Source organism: Trematomus bernacchii, unplaced genomic scaffold (assembly GCF_902827165.1).
Source record: "Trematomus bernacchii unplaced genomic scaffold, fTreBer1.1, whole genome shotgun sequence".
Taxonomy (NCBI): domain Eukaryota; kingdom Metazoa; phylum Chordata; class Actinopteri; order Perciformes; family Nototheniidae; genus Trematomus; species Trematomus bernacchii.
In genome coordinates, this window is record NW_022987739.1 from 12,843,081 (window position 1) to 12,863,878 (window position 20,798).

The following is a 20,798-nucleotide window of genomic DNA, read 5'->3' on the forward strand; positions in this document are numbered from 1 at the left end:
AGTTAATGCCAGATTTATTGGGAATTGCCTGTAATACAGAAACGTGACAGAGAGTGGAGATGTGAAAAAAGTAGGGTTTGATTAATATTAGGGACAGATGTACTAATATCTTGAGGGGCATAACATTACCACAGTTTTACACACTATTGTGCACTCAGTGTGAAGACGCTTATGTTATCATGTACAGACTTCTTATTAAATGCACCTCACCTCATTTTGTGTCAGTTAAAGGTGCATGACATGATTTAAATATCACTGTTTATTGCTCATCACTTTTGATCAGCTCAGATCTGCAACAGTAGGTACTGCTGTGTGACCTGATCAAAAAGATTATTTTTTTAAATGTGCACGTTCCTGTAAATTGAGTTTATATGATGGGATGCAAATTAGGATCTTTGTTTTATATGCAATGGGCCAGACATACAAATATATTGGGATACATTTTGTTTATGTTGAGTCGTACCACATGTTCAAACTGAGCTTGGAAAACAATGTGGAATGATTAAAAAACATGGGGGACAATTAAATCATCTTTAAAGGATCAATAAAATAACAATCTTGGTCATTGTAATTGCTTTTAAATGTTTTAAAAATATTACCTGTATTTTTTATTTTATATGGCTATTGTGCTCACTTACTTGTAGTGTGTAACAACTGTCTGTACTTTAGTTTTGATGTTACAACATAAATGCTGCCCCCTTTGACAGGCCCTCCTGAAAAAAGTCCTGACTCTAAACAGGAAGAATATATCGATGTGGGTTAGCTCATTAACTATTCTTATATCCCACCTTGAGCATATGAATCAGATCATACTTTAGTCTTTATATTCTCACGGAGAGATACCGCAGGTCCTTCCTTCCTGCAGCGGTCAGACTATATAACCAGCACGGCCCCTAGTAGACCCCCACACACACAACAACACAGACTATAACACCTCTTGTTGTTAAATACCAATGTGCAATACGTGCAATATATATGCCGTTAAAAACTGTGCAATATATACCTGGCTGCTAAATCCTCAGAACTGTTACAGGGTGTGTATTTTTGTAAAATGTGTAACTTTTTTATTATAATTTCTTTTTTTAATCTTTATTACTTTTTTATGCATGCTTAGGTCACATTAGGCTGTCTTTGGCTCTTTTCTGCTGTAACAATGTACATTTCCCCTCTGTGGGACTAATAAAGGTATTCTGATTCTGATTCTGATGTCTTGACAGCAATTTCTAATTTTCATTTTTTGTTGTGAGGGATGTTTCTTTGCAGGGTTTTCCTCGTAAAAGCAATGTCCTGATAACAAAACCTCCTGATGTAAGGTACCCCTGGTACAGTTATAAATAGTAAAGAGAGTGAGTGCTGGTTGGGTGTAATGTTCCTTTAAAGGCCGCTGCCCCCTGCAGCGTCGTCACTGCGCAGAGCAGTTTGAACCAAAAAGCGGAGTGACCTTCCTCCGCTCTCAGTGAGTCTGAGAGGGGCAGCACTGAAGCAATAAGCCGGTAACAGCTCCTACGGTCCCCCACGCAAGCCACAGAAATGAACAACAACTTAGTCGGAGATGAAGTCGGGTAAGATGCATTTAACAACGCCTTCTGCTGCAGACGCATGACACTGTAAACTACGTTATAACTTATAATTAGCGTGCTCTCTTGTCAAGCTGTCATCTGACAGCTAACGTTAGCTACCAGGCTAAGCTAGCTGTAGTAACTCAGTGGGATCGCTAGCCCGGGGAAAGAGGGCTAAAAAGTGAAAGTAGTCATCAAATAAGCTCAGTTGTAACTGTTATTTCTTAAGACGAAATACACCACGTTTATCTGGAGTGTTGCCACTTAGCTTGTCAAGGTGAAGTGTGAAAGTGTAGTTACTTATTTCAGTGTTGTTTCGAGTTAGCACCGGAGCTAGCTTAGCTAAGCCAGCGAAGCGAAAGTCTCCTCTTCTCGACTTGGCCAGTGTGAGGACATTTAGCGGGCACGGCTGGAGGATGGAGCATCCTGCACCGACCCTACACTTTGACCACTGCTGCTTCATCACCGCTGGTGTGTTTCAGCACGGATCTCTACCAGTCATGAGCTGACCACCTAGTTTGATATTAGTGCGGCTTAAACTTGCAGTTTTACAACCAGCATCCGAGCTCCGCGATCCGCAGGCAGGGAGCCGGGCAGCCGCTCCGCTGTGTCCGCTCTGACTGCACTGTGCTCGGGGCTTCAGCGCTGAAGGCTGCTGCATCCTCTGGAGCCAGTTTGTCAGCTGAGTGCTGTGTTTGCTACGGCTCTGTCCCGGGGTAACTTACGTGGCAGGATGTTCATAAAAAGACTGTTATTGTCGACGCTAATGCAGTGTGTGTCAGAAGAGCAAAGTAACATCCACGAGCAGCACTGTACCTCAACATGAGTCACATTCAACGCGGACCTTTAAACTGAGGCTGAGCGTATAGCTGCAGCAGCTTTGGTGGCAGCGTTGCCTCATGTTGTGTAATATCTGTGTACTTATCTGTTCAGTCAGCTGTAGCGTCGTTATGGCTCCTAAACTGTGCTGTCACTCTTCTCCTCTATCTGTGTAGTTAGTCTTTTAATGCTGCTGTGCAGGCAAACGGTCTCAATGCTTGTTATTCCTTTTGTATGTGACTTGTATTACAGTGCATTTATTCTAAATTTAATTGATAACCCCTGACTGACTTAATATTTTTTTATCTACTCTTTACAGTAAACTTTTTGTGGGTGGCTTGGACTGGAGTACCACACAAGGTAAGTCAAGTTAAAGCTTAGACCCTGTGCTTTTGGTTAACAGGATTTTGTGTAACGGTTGCATGGATTTGCTTGCAGACTGGAGGATCTGGTTGGTAGCGTGTTGAAGAAAGCCATTATGGATTACCAGATAATATTTAGCTATTAAATACATGTGAGAGCTAGGTACAATTATAAACATTCAAATATTCAAAAAACATACAAAGTGTTTTACCTTCTCCTCCATGACAGTATTCATGAGTGTATGGTATTTAGCACATGGCAGGTTATTTATACAATGATTGAAATAAGGGTGTATGATGATTGGCCTCTTTGATGATCATACAGATAAATGTTCGTACTTATTTATTCTTTGATCAAGCGTTGCCTTATTTGTTTTTGTTCATATTATGTTATTTCTAATGTCACACTGTTACAGTAACTACATCCAAATGCCATTACGCTTTCCTGTGTTTAAAATATGGTATTGAGATTTTTTTATTTTTTTGTTGTTATTGGTGATCATTTGCAAACACTGTCAGTGAAGTGTACATCAGACAGTCTTTATTGGGTCAGCGTGTGCATTCCCCTCCCAGACTGCCCAGAGATGGTCTAGTTTGTCTTAAGCCCCTTATTGGCTCATGCTTGGTTAGCCATTGTGTGACTTTGAGCAAGGCTTTGTCTGTGTTAACAGCACTGTAAAACATTAGGATCTGAACCACAGCGCTGCGTAACCCTGAGCTTGTTTCCCTAGCGATGCCCCAGGGCTTCCCAGCAATGAGAAAAGCGATTACGATTACTCTCAAAAGTGGCTTCTCATTTGTTCAAACTTGCAGGCCTTGCTGTGGGTGTGTGCGGGAGTCACAGTAGTTGGGTGTATATTTAGTGCTATTCAATATTGAGTTTGTCAGTGCCTTGTTTGCACTTGAACATCAATATGTCGCTTGAATATTTCTGCATTGTTGTTTTTATGTTTTCACATTAGAAAAAGGTAACATTCCCAATACTACCATTAAATATAATCAAGGTCACTTGAGGATTGTGTAATTTCATGAAGTGGTGCTTGTGTGTTTTCCCCAACACCTGTTTTAGCGCAGGTTGAGCTGCTGTACATATTTTCCTACTATCATTTATCAAAAGGAAAGCATCAGCTCTATAAATCATGAGTACACTTCTTTGTGTCCAGGATAGAAACTGGGCTTATATATCTCAAATGTATAAAACCACCTATGCTGAGTTGTTGTATGTTTCTATGCTTAATATAATGAAGCAATACTGTTGTGTAATTTATTTATTTCTCTTCTCAGAGACACTTAGAAACTACTTCTCACAGTATGGGGAAGTAGTAGATTGTGTCATCATGAAGGACAAAGCTACAAATCAGTCGCGAGGCTTCGGCTTTGTCAAATTCAAAGACCCCAATTGTGTACGGACAGTGCTGGAGACAAAGCCGCATAATCTTGATGGAAGAAATGTAAGTATTTTAAATCAAAGGAGCACATAATCAAATCAACCTGAGTAATCAGCCTGTGCTTTGTGTGAACAATATGAAAAACCTCATACTGGATTTCACAATACAGAGTAGTTAGAAGTTATTCAAGGAGAAGCACTGACATGCAGACATTAGCACGAATTCAATTCACTTCAATTCAAATTTGGATGTTTTTTTTCAGGATTTACCTGTTTTGTGTCAAATTAGCACAATTGGCAGTGAACGTAGATTTCCCTGAGAAGCCGTTGTTCCCTTCCCTTCTGCATTAACATCAATGCAGTCAGCTCCCCATGAATGACATAGTGCCACATTTGTTCTGTTGAAGGAGGAAAAGAAGAGCATAACATTTTATGGCCGCATATTCAAATGAATGTCAGTACATTTATTAGGCGAGTCAATATACTGTAATGGATTCAGTGAAGGTGAACATTTGAAGGTGCCTTTATTTGGAGCTAATGTCAAACGCTTCCTCTCTCTCTGCTGTCAGATTGACCCGAAGCCATGTACTCCCAGAGGAATGCAACCTGAAAAGTCTCGAACCAAGGAGGGCTGGGTAAGAGAACAATGTCTACTGGGTTATGCTAGGTGTTTCTGCTGGAATAAGACTCAGTCAGTGTCTCCATCCCCTCCTCCTGAGGTTAGACTCCTTTCATAGCCCACAAGGAGACCTTGAACTTCATCTATAAAACTAGTCTGACTTTGACCTACATTCCCTGTAGAGAGCCATTTCAACAAAACACAAAAAATAGAAAAAGATTACAGTGCAAAGCTTTCAAACCTTTGAGAATGCTAGAAATTAGATTTGGGTTTTTGCTAAATCACAGAAGCATTAAAGAATATATGAACCTCAACCTCTTTTTTGATCGAGGGACTGCGACTATATCAAGAGATAATTGGTACAGTTTACACCGTCCTGGGATTGACACATGATAAGGTCACATTTTCCCAGATGAAACAAAAATGAAGAGGTCATAGGCCTGTATCACCATGCAAAATGTTTGAATTTCAAATGACACATTTGCCTCCTTTTTTTGAATGCAGTAGTTTTATGTTACTTCTCTGGAATGTGTATTATCTGTCCTCCCTCATTGAATAAAACTGAAATACCACAAGTAAAACTAGAGACGAGTAGGCTTGTGTGGTTCAGAAAATTGCTTTCAGCAGTGCATTTTTGAATGGCAGAAATCTCTGCAGCAATGTGGGTAATTTGTGGGTCGATCAACATCCCTCTGCAGATTTATTATAGGCATGTTGTCCTTTTGGACGTAAAGGCTTTTACCAACTGCACCTTTCCTGTTCATAAAACCTTTTTATACGTCATATATTTGGCTGTAAGCATAGATTGTAAGTCAAAAGCTTTTATAAATGTGGCTCTTTCCCTCCTGCTGGACCTCCTTTTACTGAGTAGCTGCCTCTTAATGTTTTACTAACAAAGCAGACAATGTAATTGTTAAAAATCATTGTCGTAAGCAGCCTCTAGCCGTTGCAGCTTGAGTGCAGTGCGCAGCAATGCTGAAATGCTTGGTGGCTGAGAGTAAGGGGAGGGAGCTGTGCTCTCTGATCTGTGGAGACTAGTGTTTGCATTGACATGACATGTTAAGAATTATACCCCAGGGCAAGAGGAGAACCTAATTTCTCCTGCACTGTCTGAATAGATGATGGCTCCTTCCCAGAGAGATCCTTTAAAAGACACTGAAATCCATATTGTTTTCTTTCAGAAGGGCAGCAAAGCCGATAGCAATAAATCAAAGAAGATATTTGTAGGTGGAATCCCCCATAACTGCGGCGAGCCTGAACTCAGGGACTATTTCAATAGATTCGGAGTGGTGAGTATTGCCAAGTGCATAATGCAGTTAATAATATCATTAAGAATGCTTGAATGGATGTGACATTGAACAGGGTCAATACTACACTATAAAATAAATTAAAGTTTATGCTGGAATCGGAAAATTAATTATTTTATCAAATTGAGTCAGAATATTTAATTGAAGTAAAAATGGACCTGGTCTGGTTTTCTTAATGGAGCCACTGTTTCCCTTTGTCCCATTCAAGGTCACAGAGGTGGTAATGATCTATGATGCGGAGAAGCAGAGGCCCCGAGGTAAAAGCTGATCCCGTTTTTTCTCTCCCCTCTCCATACCTTACATCTTAAATCTCATGACAAACTATTCTGGCCCAAAGAGAAAAGAGCTTCAATTCAATTTAAACACTGTAGGCCATAACAGGCTTTTAATGTGTAGTGAAGGCGCACAATTAAACACGAAAGCATGTTGGATGAAACGTTACAAACCGTACAAAGTCACCACAGTGTACAATCAAATGAGAAATCTTACTTGATATTTCTGGAGGAATGAATAGCTCAGTCTAATGCCTAATGCTCTGCTCTCCTGTAAAATACATGACATTCTAAAACGGGCATCAGGGCGATACCTTCATGTGGTTACACATTTTTGCAATTTGACATGAATGTAATCTGCTGACTCGATACAATGGTAGATGGCACCTTTAAAACCTCTCATCTTTCTGTGTCATATGCTCAATTCGGAAAATGTTTCGGGAATCACAGGTTCTGATTTGTACTGATGCAATGTCCTTCATGACCTTGTGTGACAACCTTAGCATGTTCCCTAAACACAAATCTACTCTGTAAAATAGCTAGAGCAAGAAGGAATATATATATTAAAAGCCTTTAGTGAACAGTATTGGTTAAAACACAGATCGGTTATGACTTGATGATATCTTCATCAGAAATGATTAAAATGTAACAAAAAAAGATGGTCATCCTCAAGGGCGTAATGTCCGCTGTACTCACTACATTGGAAACTGAGTATTCTCATGGGTTGATACAATACATGTATTACTACATCAAAGTATATATCAACACAGCTTATTGTGCACTGGATAAATGTTAGGAAAACCCTAAGGAAGATCTGTCTGATCCAAAAAGCTCACTGAGGCGTTCAAATTTGTTTAAGGATGTATGAAGAATTTCTAGTTTTAGGTGGTGTTGACACCAAATTCAGATAGTATCCTCAGTATTCTTGAAATAGGGCTTCTTACATTTATTTTAATGAATGTATCTCTTAATCAATTTTTTGTCTTTTAAATATAAGAAAACAGGTTTTTTTACGCACACATTTCCTAAACACTTAATTCATTGTTTGGTCTAACCGGCAGTCAATCTTCAGTGATGTTTTTTAAATAGGTTTGCAGGATTGATCATATTTTCAAGAAATGCAAAATCTGAATTATGATAAAGAATCCTCATACTTGTATTAAATGCAAAAAGTTTCTACCTCCAAGTCACTAACTGAGGAAAAGTAGGCAGGTTGTAGGAAAGTAGGTGCTCCAAAAATGATAGTACTTTATCACAACATGCATCTGGCATATTGAGAGCAGTTTGAGTATCTAAGGGGAGGTGCATGTCCTTCAAAGGGGCTGGAGGTCCATTGTTATCACAAGAACAATGGAACCGTTTTAAAGCGTTTTTTCTTTGCTCTAACCGTATTTCCTGACAGACCATTCAAATCTCGGAGGAGTTTACCCATTTAATCATAAATGTGATGTGAGTTTATGACATGTGCCAACACTTTTAGCATGGATGTGCTCACTGGGAATCAGACCCACCAGCAGTGTGTCAGACCCCGCCCGCTGCCTTGAAGTCACAGTTGTTTCATCTGTGTTTGTCCTACATAGCAAAGATGCAGCGGCCGCTGACCCACAACATATATTACCGCTCTCCTCTCAAACCCCCATTCATTCTCTATTGGGCGAAACTCAGAATAGTTTGTCATTTGAATTTAACATGATGTATTGCAACAGTAACAGTATCTCTACTAGTATAACATTTTCTTTTACTAAAACCAATAAACTTTCAATGTTGGAATAAGTTTTCTTTACCTTGATTTAGATGTAACTTATACATGTATCTTAAATGGCGTAGTATGTGTTTTCCTTATATTTAGAAAGTTAAGTAATTTTGTAAGTAAGCCCTTTCTATTTTTCTTTCTTCTGCCCCCCTTCTCCTTGTGAATGGTTTGAATGTGATTAACGGTGTCTCTTAAGATTTGTCTTTTCTCCTTTAGGTTACTGTGCATTGACTGGTAGCACAGAGGTACAGGCCAAATGTAAAAGCACTCAAAAAATGGTCTTGGTCTATATGGGAGGTGTACAAAGTTGCATCAAATTGTAAAATTGTCTGCAGGATATTATTTCCTTGATTCTATTATTTGAGCTTTATATTTGATCCATGCGACAATTGAAATGTTTGCATGGATGTTTACCAAGGACGATATTCACATTATCATAATATAAGACCAATATTCCAAATATCAAGACGTAAGAATCAAATGACTTTAAATCACATTCTTGGTTTAAAACTTACAAGAAAGCTATACTGTAATCACATCATAATGCAATTACATAATTATATAGAGAACACATGATTAGGGCTGCAACTAACAATGATTTTCTGTATCAATAAATCAAACAACAATTTTACCGATTAACAAATTAAAAGTTTGTTATATAAACTGAATTTCTAATATTGTTTGCAAAAATCAGTCATTTGTGTGTTTAAAATATCCCATTTCATTTGTGATTGAAAAGAGGGAAAAATATTAACAATCTTTTCTTAGCTGTCAATCATCAGTATTTGAAAACTGATTTGACCAACAATTCTTAAAATGTTAACTTGAGTGAAAGACTAAACTCTCCAATGTGGCGACTTAGTTTTAAATTCTCATCAAGGACGGGTCATTGACAGATGTTATTAATAGTGATAGATCATGATGCTGGGGATTGCTTGGCGTGGCACTAGAGGTCCCTCTAAAATCTGTTGTCTCGTAGGACCTTTAATTGGATTCAGGTTAGGTCCCCAAGTAGAGATGTGCACACAACCCAATTCTGCCAAAGTGGAAGTAAATCAAATTGAAAGTAGATCACTGCAGCGTACCACGACCTGCTAATAAAAGTTCTGTTACAGATTGTCAGATGAGTTTACTGAGCCAACATGTTAGACCGAAACGTTCCTTCTTGTTGTTGTTGATGAACTTTGTATACACCCCATAAAAGTCTTGATCAAAATCTGCACTTGTCACTTTGGGAAACCCGTTGTGGCCTATATCTTTGTGTTACCGTTGTGATCAATACTTTAATTGTACATTTTAGGCTTATCCTGGCTGACTCAAAAGTGAAATACTGAATTTGGGAAAGCTTGGAGAAAGCTTTAGGCATTCTACAGTTTGTGTTTCTCCATGTTTTGTGATGCATTAACAATGGCTGCTGCGAGTGTGTGCTCCACAGCAAAATACCAAGGGACAGATCAAGGTGGGGTTTGGATGAAACAGCATGAAGTAACACAATTATTCAATTGGCATTTATCATTGGTAAAGAGTGGGAAATGGACTTAATTTATGTTTTTGTGACATTTCACATGAAGTCAAATGCTGCACTCATCATTCTTCATGTTTAGCAGTTAAGCAGTCCTGTATTGTCATCTTGACAAAATATTTCAAATTTTTGCACAGTAAAGAGCAAAGTTTCCTCCGATCCCCCAGGCTTTAGTCTTGGATCTTTGTTCTGCGACATCATCCGAACCCCAGGAGCATCTTGCTCAGTCTTGACGGATCCTCACTCTGCTGAAGCCCAATACTGTTCTTCATCTTGTGTTGTCACAACCCCCCTGCTACCTTGATTCACTCTTGGTCGTTGGCTAGGTTTTGGATTTATTACTTTCGAGGCCGAACAATCAGTGGACCAGGCTGTCAACATGCATTTTCACGACATCATGGGCAAAAAAGTGTGTAGTTGTAGTTTTATTTTACCCTTAAGATCAAACAGAGGCTTGGGCGACAGAGTGAGAATTATGATGCTGTTTTATTTTCTTTACTTTCCAGTGGCTTCCCATTAGTGACTGCAGCATCTTATAGCACAAAGTTAGCCTTTACACATCCTAAAATCACAAGGCCACCTATTAATTTACTCATCTTATTATTATTTTATTAATAATAATATGTTTTGGCTCTAAACATTTGCTACCTTCACACCTATTGCTTATATAGGCACAATACATTTATACTAATGCTCTTATATTAGTTTTTTATAGTCGCCTAAGGCTTTGTTTAAATCGACCACTCCTTTAGGATGTCCTGAGTGCATAAGATTGTACATCAAATATTAAAGTCACATTATTTTCTGTTTTCATATTTAAAATATAAGCAAAATTAAAATTCAAAGCTCATAGGATTTGCATGAATATAAATCACCTAAAGGATTGGTCAATTCAGTTCCGTTTCTTTTGATTTCTGATCTTTTGTTGGCAGGTCACTTACATGTCAACATGTTTTCTTTTTCTTTTTCTTTTTCTTTTTTTCTTTTCGAAAAGTAAAAAAAAAAGCTCAACTCAGTGACCTCAGTTGAAGAATCTCCATACTGTATCCTTCAATTTCCTAAATAACAAAAGACAATTTACTCTAAAACGCTGCTTGGATCAGTCATTTTGAAATGTTTGCTTTTACTCACTGGGTGTACCAGATGGATGGCGTTTACTGCGCAAAGAGAACTCAGACAGCGTCAGGTAAGCTGTCCATCCGGGAAAACACTATCAATTCATTATGTCGTTATATTTAAGCACCCCTCCTAACCCTCTGGCAGTCCTTGTATTCTTCTATTGCAAGTGGAAAACACCTAATGCCTGGCACCTCAGCTGAGTAAAACAAACCATTAAAAAAATAAAGTGCTACTTGGTACACATGCTAGGATTGGTCCTGACACTTAGGGGCACTTTTAAAGCTTCCATTCACTAAAAATCCCTCTTTTCCCCAATAGAGACTTTTTGTAATTAGCAGCTTTTAAAGCAGCTTTTGTGGGCATAGGAAAATGATCAAAGTCAAACACAGTGTAGTCAGTCGTATTATCACATGTATCCTATTTCTGTCCTTGATCTTCACATGGCTGCATACGTGTTTTAAATCAGTCTGCGATACTTGACACTGAGAAGACCTTTGTTTATGTCTTGGGATTTATTTATGGTTTTTATTTACAATGTTAAAGCAGTGTTTGTTTTTTTACTTTTGATAAGGGCTTGTTGGGGTGGTATTCCTGCACTGAATAGTGTGTGCAGTGAATTTTTCCTTCTTGAATTTCTGTGTTAGTGAAGCCAGTGATTCTGTAGGATGATCTTAACATTATCTCTGTTAAATGAAATAGCAATGTTTTAAAGTATATTTGGGGGCATTCTTGAGAGTGGATGTAGATATATAACGGGAAATGGAAGACAGAGAGATAGGGAATAACTTACAACTAACGTGCCTGGTTGGAGTTGATCCATTGGTTTGCTATTAGCACTAACAATCCTAGCCCTACTATGTGTAATCTAAACAAACTATTGAATGAAAGCTTAATATTTTCATTTGTACTATTATATTTTTGGTTGTTTCTTTTTAGACAAAGAAGCGTAACAACTTTCCTGAACTGATTTCAAGATGGATTTTGGTTAATGATCTTGAGCAACACTAAACATTTTAATTGAAATGTCACTTAATACACTAAAAATCCCATTTCCTAGGTAAAAGAATCAGCCCTACCTGTATACTCTCCAGTGGAGCCCGCCCCCCTTGACTTTGCCCTGGTTTCCAGAAGGAATCGAGGCTTACCTTAATCCATTGTTCTTGACTTGACATTACCTTACGCTGGGACTTGAGGGAGGCTGGGAGATATGAGCTACAAAATTAGAAATTGGAGCACATCAAACTGTGGAACAAATCCCAAGTCTGCTGTTGGGGACTGCACAGAAGTCATGGTATCCATCACTCGTCGCTGTGATGCCCACGGGAGAAAGTGCTCAGGTACCTGCTGGCGGCGGCGGGCCGTTGCCGGAAACATGTGCATGTAATTAGGTCGACAGAGAAGGAAGAGGGGAGGCTGGGGAAGGTGGCAACACCTTAAAGCGGGAGGAATTTGTGATTCGTTTCCTTTCTGCAAGGTGACCCCAATAACTCAAACCCTCAGTCTATTTCTGGTTGGCCCCCCCTTAGTCTCAGCCTGTTTCTTTGCTCTGGTTAACTGCTGGTAGCTTTGCCTAGTTACAGGAAGGACATTTTTTGTTTTTGGGGCAATATATTTATACTTGACTTGTGGCATTTACTAGTACAGCGATAGATATTAGCAATACATCAAGGTCAGATTTAAGAATGACAGCGGATGGATAAAGTCAGTTGGCATATGTTAATAAATTGATGGTATAAGGCGTTGATTCCCACACAGTAATTGGTCACCTCCGGCAGCAGTTTGACATTCAGGTCCAATTCGGTCAGTCACTTAATTGAAAACAACCTTCGATACAGTATGAAGATTCATTGTATATATTGAGAGAAAATACTGTTTATTTGTTCTATCTGCATGTTTACCTTTATTTATTCTGTGAGAACTCAGATACAAATTTCTCTCTACCTTCATTTTCCCCCCTAAAACTTATTCCAAATAAAATACATTTGAGATTCTTTGTAAGCATTAGCCAGAGAAAGGTAAGTCATGACCTTCCATTAGATGTCCTAGGGGCTATTTATTTGAATAAAAAAATAAATGTATGTTTCTCAGGTACATTTTAAGATGCTGTGATCTGGAGATGATTCATTTAAAACGATGTGTAACATTTACTGTGTTTGCACTATGATTCTGGCTACTGTGAAATTCTTGCTTGATACATAGTACCTGAGACACATAGCTGCACAGCTGTACTGGCTAAACAGTAATATTATTTACCATAGTTGCCCAATATTAATAATAAAGATAAAGCAAAAGATTTCAAACTGGCCCAATGTAAAAATGTATAATCAGTGGTAGGTTAGGACTGTCTAGGCGAGGGACTTTATGGACCTTATACTGGTGTTGCTAAATGTGTCCTCCTTGTCCTTTGTCCAGGTGGAAGTAAAGAAGGCTGAACCTCGTGACAGCAAAGCTCCTGGCCAGGTCGGCCCTGGCCAGTGGGTGCCCCGGGGCATCCTGAGCACAGCCAATGGGTGGACAGCACAGCCTGCCCCAGGCTGGCAGCAGCCTTACGGGGCGCAGGGTGAGTGGGAGCAGGTCCGAGAGCTGTTGAACCTGCTGCTTCAACACTGTTGAATTGATAAACTGTATCTTTGAACATTTCATATTTCAATTATTGTCCTAGTCTAAAGTTTTTTTTCTCTTCCTGAAGGAGTGTGGGTGTCGACTACTGGCCAACCCTTAGGTAAGTGTTCGTCTCCACTTTACAGCAAAAATACATTTTAGAAAATTGGTTGGTTTTCTGTTTGTAGGCCTCTAAAAGTTATTGACCTATTGTATGATATTACATTTTTCTTAACTGATCCAGAGTCAATTGTAGTTATTATTTGGTTGTGTGGTTTTACAATATTCATGTTTTATTTGTAATTAGAATATTTGAATATTTTTCACATTCCAAATCCAAAGTATTGATATTGCGCTTGTAATGGTGTAACATTATTTGCTATTATCTCGATGATTTTTTCTTTCATATCAAAATGATGTCTAAAACAGGAGACGTCAAACAAAAGTATTTATGGTCACTGGCCTTTCTGTATGCTGCATAACTGTGAATTGATCAAACTGCAGATAGATTTTGTGCCTATCTTGAAACGTCTGTGTCAGAGAAAAGAGCCTGCTCTCTGTGTGGCCAGTAGTCTGATGACCGTTAACAGCACGTGTTATCACTGATTCATAATGGCTGAGGCTGCTGGTAATTTGCTGCTTGAGACAGATGGCAGCCTTGAATAGTTTCCAGCCTCCCTCTGCTATTGGTCAAGCTCGGTTTCATATCACTACCTCCAGTTCAACCCACAATGCTCACTGCGGTGTTTACCCTCAGAAGATATTTCAGTTTTATTCAGCTGTAGAAATTCCCTTTCTCAAACCAGTTATTTTTCAACGTTATTTCTCTTGTTAAAGGTGGGGTAGGTAATTCACTTCAGAAACACTTTTTGTTATATTCCATGGAATGCTCTTAACATCCCGATAGCAATGAATATATTAAATGCTTTGACAATAAATACATACAAAAATGTCATCTGTGGAAGCCGTGGTGCTGTAAAAAGCACGACCAATTATTTTAGCCGGCCCGGCTAAAATAACTGGATGGCCTGTCAGCCTGTCAGCCTTCCATCTCGTGCACAAACTTATCTCGTGCCCTCATTGGTCATGTGTGCGTTCGTGTGTGTTGGAGGAGGGGCTCTGTAAGGAAGTCTGAAGGAAGGGGCAGATTTTTTTCGGCTGCATACTTTCAAATTCTAGCGCACTCGAGCGTTTCTCCATTCTTACCTACCCTACCTTTAAGCTGTTCAAAACTTACACCCATACATGTTGGCAGTTAGTTATTTTCGTGATTACAGTTATTGTACTTATTTCAATATATGAAACCAACATTTATCTAAAACATTTCTGTAAAATAGATCTGTTCTGTGTTGGAGCAGGTGGCTATGCACCTCAGCTGACAGCAAGCCGCGGTCACCCCACACATCCTCCGTCACCTTTCAACGGATTCCTGGTCACGACCCCGGCAGGCGGCTTCGCTGCACCTCAGGCCTTCCCTCAGCAAGGCTACAGCACCGCACCTCAGTTTGGTCAGTAACACTGTGACACAGTTACTACTTACACTGTGGTGTTGATTTAACATCACCATAAAGTACTTCTATAGCATATGTAAGAGAGAAGGTAACACTGTGGATTTGGTGGATATAAGTATAAAATAAGACATACAAATAAAAATTAGGATCACCAACACTGAAATAGGTGTTTAAAATGTTTTAGTTGAATCTATGTCAGGTTTTCCCGTCAGCTTTGCTCTTGCCAAGTTAAGGGAGGAACCTCCACCTTATCAGAGATGGACAGCATGTCTCGCAGATACCCAGCGTTAAAATAAAATCATGCTAAAAAGTCTGTGTGGGTATTATATCCTTCCAACAATTGAACCTGTTACCAAACTAATATTGTTAATCATGGACAACATATTAGGAAAGTGTTAAAGCAGATCAAAACTACAGTTACAAAACTATTAATCACAATGTAATCCAGCAATCTGTATTTACAAAAGACATGTGCATGTAAAACATTGATTCTTTATACCTCTGAATCATGGTGGTTTCTGAATGATGTGATGCAAGATGATCTTGTTACACACCAACAGGTTACAGTTTCAGCACACCCGCAGCAGACCATTACGCTCAACAGGTTCCTGCTCCGCCCACAACTCCAGGAACTGCACCTCTGGGCTTTGCTTCCGCCACCACACCGACTCAGGACTCGAGCAAAGCTCCCATTGGGCAGCCTGACTTCCCCTATTGCCAGTATGGTAAGAAAAGCATTGTGCATTAAGCAGTCTGCTGCCTTCTCCCTCCCATTTGGTTTTTATTCTCCCCTCGGCCCTGCCCATTTCCCTGGATTTTTCATTGGAAGCAACGACAGCTCATTCAAATGCTAAACTCTTAGACAAGCAGAAGCTTGTTCCTGGAACCATTCAGCTTGAACTGCTCCACATGCATACATGCTTCTTGCATACATGAAGCCCGAGGGCTGTGCAGCGAAGATGCTGCTGAAGATTCCTCATAGCCTGGAGTCTTCAGCAGTCATTTCTTTCAAGTTTTTCAAGTTTCTGTGGATTGATGAAAAAATATGTGTAGGTTTGAATTAGATCATCCTGGCAATGTTTTTTGTTTTGCATTTTTATTTTATTTGTATTTTCAAGGGAGTGAAAGCTTCTCCTGGCAGACTGCAATAGACAGTTGACGTGGTTCAATTATCCCTACCTTGTAATTATCCCACCTACACCTTCTCTCTTCTTCCCTGTTGATCACTTTGCTGGCTTCTTTTCCTGATGTTGGCACGACAGCCGTAGAAGAGCCCCAGCATGACAGTTTTACGCCTGTGAAACCTTATTTCTGGAATTAGGCATGTCCAGCCTGCCAAGCTACCTATCAAAAACGGACGACATGTCCATCATTTTATCAAACCAGAGCTTTGCATGTTAGACCCTCTGCCTTTTAAATACATGCACAAATTACAAGTCATACAGTAGATTCCTTGGCAAGTCATTTTTGGACTATTGTGTCTGTAGATTTTACTTCCTGTGAGTGTCTTTGTGGTCTTTTAGCTGGACTGTGTTCTGCCATGATAATTATTCCTCCTGGATCTCTTCTGGGCCAGTAAATTCTTGGCTTAATTTCAGTCAGCGTGAAAGGACTTGAAAATAACAGATTTCATCAAGCCACTTCTAGAAACTGATGTGCTTTATTAATTTCTGTGATTCAAATAATTGTGAGGTAGTTCTCCAGTGACATGGTCTATACACATGAAGACAGAGATACTGTAAAAACTAGCCAGCATCCATGGAATATGAAAATGCTTCAGTCAACATTCACACATTCAGTCTCATAAACACACATTGGATAAGAGTCAGATGTTCATTCTGAGGCTACATTCAGTTTTTTTGGCTGGCTGGTATTTTTCTTGGCTTACAGCTGCTTCACACTGCTGGATCTGCATTTAAAGCAGTCATGTGATCAGGATAGTCATGACAGGTGCCCATCTTGTTCAGTGTTTCCTGCTTGTGCTTATCTTCCATCCAGCTTTTTGCATTTAGTGTTCACTGCCTGACCTGTCCAGGCAGCATTTAAAGCCGCAGAAGCAACACACTTTTTTTTAAATATATAACCGCTAACGATTTTTTCGGATATCACACTCCTCTATAGCAAGGACTGGATATGACATTTTTAGCTTTTTAAGATGAGTAAATTGGGAAGAAATCTAGCAAGTTTGGTTTCAGGTTAGGTTTGGCCAACGTGAAGTGAGGGAGTTTGGGGAGAGTTGACTTCAAACCAGTGGTTTTGCATGTTTGATTCATTGATATTTCAATTGATGCCATTTTAATGATGCATACCATATATTATTGATGACTCCCACCTTCCAGGCAGGCGCTGGCTTTACTTAAATTACAGTACACTCACATTCGAAAACCTAATTCAGTGATATATTACAATAAACTATTTTTTGTACGTAATTCAAGAACACAACTTTGACAGCTCAAAAGCAACTTCTTCACTTACGTTTGTCCCTATAGTTACAGGAAATCGATATATTTTCAAGACTATAGCTAACCAGACAAGTTCTTTTTGGTTACTTTAGGATATTAAAAGAAAGTAGAGTTTAGAGAATAACCAGTGCTTACGATGCATCGATACATCAAGTCAATTTCAAGTTGATTGTCATAGCATTCTGAATCAATGACTGCTTGGAAGATAGGAAATCTCTCTAGGTTATGGCATTCTTTGGTCAATGGCTGGCAGCAATGGGACGTCTATGCAAGTCGTATTTTATAACTACAACAAGCAAAACACTGGTATGTTTTTTTCTCGTTACTCTCCCTAGTTGCTTCCCTCTTCCAATATTTTATTGTTAGGAAAAACACATTTTTCACGTTGCAATTTAACATATCATGCACATTTCACTTAATTTCATGAGGCCAGGCGGGCACGATTTGTGAGGAGCACTAGCCGATAGCTCACAAACTCACACTCCATTTTGTTTGACTTCCAGATAAGGCTAAGCATTGGTGCCTCTCCAGGCGTAGTGCAGTTGCAGTGAATGAGTATAACTGTGCAGCTCTTTAAGCTCAGTAAGGGGGGAACTTTGTAAAGTAGTCGGCCAGCAGTATCTGGGTTCAGTCAACCTGGTCTCCTCATCTCCCTGATAGGCTTGGGTAACTACCTTCAGGACCCCTCTGCCTACGGACCAACGCGTCCTTCTCACAGTAATGGTCAGGATGAGCAGGGAGGATATAGTGCAGGTAGGTGACAGCATTGTCTTCTCCAACCACAACAGTAGCATTTGTTCAGTACTATAGTGTTTATAGAGCTGCAACATGGTTCTTTTCCTCTTTTCTTTTGCTCTACGTTTTTCGTATTTTGCATGTACATTTTGCATGTACATACAAATTACATTGTATACTCTTGTATAGTAAAAAGCAGCCATCAAGTGTCAGCTGAGTGGATTTAAAAGACATTCAAATTGATTTGCATCATTCGGAGCCCAAAGCAGTCATTTCCCTCAGTGGCTGAAGCTTTACTATACCAAGACTAACCATGTCCTCATCGTTTGTCCACTCTCTCTGTCCGCATTGCTTTGCAGATTATACAAGGATGATCTAATTGTCAGAAAATGTGTTCATGGTTCAGTTGTCTTTATGCATCAGCAGTCCATTCACCCGTTGTTTCCCCCCATGTAATGTCTCCATATTATAGCTAAGGGGATGAGAAAGGAGAGAAGATTCAAAGAAGGACACAATAGCAATACATTTTCCAATTCCTCTCTTCCATTGGTCCTGTTGGGACCACTCTCTGTTCATCAAGTACCTGTGTATGTTCCGCTCATGGAGCACTTTGAACACCCCTAAAGAAATGTGATGTATTTTCTAACTTTACCTGCCATTTTTTTCCTTTCTGTCTTTCTATCTGTCTCTTGTATTGTCATTCCAATTATTTATAATGTCCCAACTCCAGTATTATTAGGGACAATTTCAAAATCACTACAAACTGATGTTTCTACCACCCATTTGGTTGCAAACCACTCAGTTTTTTTTCGCCCATCCCTTTAATGTCCCTTTGGCTTGGACAGTGGCTGGGGAGTTTGGGTTGCCCCAGCCTTTTTTCCAGTCAGATCAGTTTCCTTCCCTTTGTGTCACTTTGGTTTCCCTGTCTGTTTGCAGGGAGATGGTGCCATCCAGTGTCTGAATAGAAGAACATTGATCATCAAGAGAATCTAGAGATTGTTTTCCTCAATGAAGCCTTCTTAAATTAACTGAAATTATCAAGTTTGTCTATATACATTTTAACAATATTGTTCAACACTAAAGAGCTCATTGAAGGAATACAGTATTTGCATTTAGAGGGAAAATCCACCATGAAACCTTTACATTTTTTACACAACATGCTATTAGCGGTGCATATTTAATTTCTTTATCTATTTATTTGTTTGGTGTGTCACAGTTCTTGTAGCACAAACACATTTCAAAGCCCAAAAAATAAAAAGTACATATTTTAGATCTCTCTATAGCTAAAACAATATAGATATAGTCAAGATTGAATTACTAAACAAAGTAAAATTGGGAGAATCATTTTGATGTCAGCTTCAGTAGAGTTTCTAAAACATTTCCTTTTGTTGTCAAACAAAACTATTTATCTAAAAAATGTATTGTGTAGTGAAAAGGTTGACGGGTGGATTTTGCCTTTTCCATTAAAAGTTGTTTTACTTAGCAATACTTGTAAAGAAGTAAGGCTTCTCCCCAAACACTGTCCGGTGTCCCTGACATTAAAGTCCTTCTTTCCCTCTGCTCTCTCCCGTCTGTCGTCCTCAGGGTACGGGCAGGACCTGACCGCCTTCAGCCACACCTTTGCAGACCCCAGCCAGCCCACGGCTTCCTACGGGACAGCACAGCCCGCCGGCCCCCAGGCCACTGCCACTGCATTTGGCAGAGGGCAGAACCACAACGTACAGGGCTTCCACCCATATAGACGCTGACCACCACCTCTGGGCAGGGCAGCTGTGTAAAGTGCAGAAAAAGAAAAAAAAATAGAAGTCAGGGAAATGTGTTCTTGCTAAAAAGCAAAACTGGAGTTCTGGATTGTTCTGTGGGAATGTTGACTGCACACAGTTTGTGAAACAGAAACGTTTGTGAAAGCAGGGATTCCAGTTAAGTCAAATGGGTCTAAAGAAACCCAGGTTTTATTTTTTGCATAACTTTATGAACATTCAGCAGAATGAAGCTTTTATCCCCCACCCACCCCATCCCATGTTTTATAGTAGGACTAAACTACTTTGCAATAATTTTGATTGTCTGGTCAAACACTAGCACAGAGACATTATGTAAAGAGACTTGCATATAAATATGTATATTTACGGTGGACACAAATGAAAACAGGGTCTCAAGTTTCCTCAGCTTTAAATTCTAGGGAAAAATGTTTTTATTTTTCATTTGGTGGTTTTGTTTACTTTCTGAGCCTTTAAAGTTTGTTTAAAATGGAGATTATGAATATATATATATATTATACACAAACTGTGCAATTTTTTAAAAAGAGAATTTTGTACTATTAATGTACACTTTGCTTGTTTTTTTATTTAAAGATGTAGACTTCCCTCAGGTGGCTCTTTTGGGTGCATTTTTTGCACTTACGCAAAAAGAAAAAAAGGACAAATTATTACAAAAATAAATGTTTTAAGGATACAGTTTTTGTCCCGGTTGTTTATATTTGGTTGTGTTTGTATTTGCTTCTGGTGTTTTAAGGGTAAAACCTACAAAATAGAGCTGAAACAATTGGTTGATCATTTCTTAGTAGATTGAATCAGCCGTTTTTTTTCAAGCTAAAATGGCACAAAAAGTGGTTACTGCATTTCAAATGTAAAAAATGTGCTGCTTTTATCTGTTTGATATTAATCAAAACATAAGTACATTTCCCACCTGGCTCTCAAAAACTGAGAATATAATAAATGTCGAATTAACATATAATGAAAATAATCATTTTACAAGTTTAACTTTAACGTTT

At 39.1% G+C, this 20,798-nt stretch overlaps 1 protein-coding gene across 3 annotated transcripts; it reads left to right on the forward strand.

The window, feature by feature from the left end:
• Positions 1-1,438: 1,438 nt before the first annotated feature.
• dazap1 (DAZ associated protein 1) lies at positions 1,439-20,481 on the forward strand. 3 transcript variants are annotated; one of them, XM_034147228.1, is made up of 12 exons: positions 1,439-1,562; positions 2,698-2,738; positions 4,025-4,191; positions 4,697-4,762; positions 5,928-6,035; positions 6,262-6,310; positions 9,927-10,009; positions 13,132-13,279; positions 13,409-13,441; positions 14,658-14,828; positions 15,392-15,556; positions 19,613-20,481. In XM_034147228.1, the coding sequence occupies exons 1-12, from the start codon at positions 1,531-1,533 to the stop codon at positions 19,774-19,776; spliced, it is 1,227 nt and encodes a 408-aa protein (XP_034003119.1). In that variant the 5' UTR covers positions 1,439-1,530; the 3' UTR covers positions 19,777-20,481. The 3 variants fall into 3 exon arrangements, with proteins under 3 accessions (XP_034003119.1, XP_034003122.1, XP_034003121.1); XM_034147231.1 differs by having other exon boundaries at positions 14,679-14,828; XM_034147230.1 differs by having other exon boundaries at positions 5,931-6,035.
• The last annotated feature ends 317 nt before the right edge of the window (positions 20,482-20,798 follow it).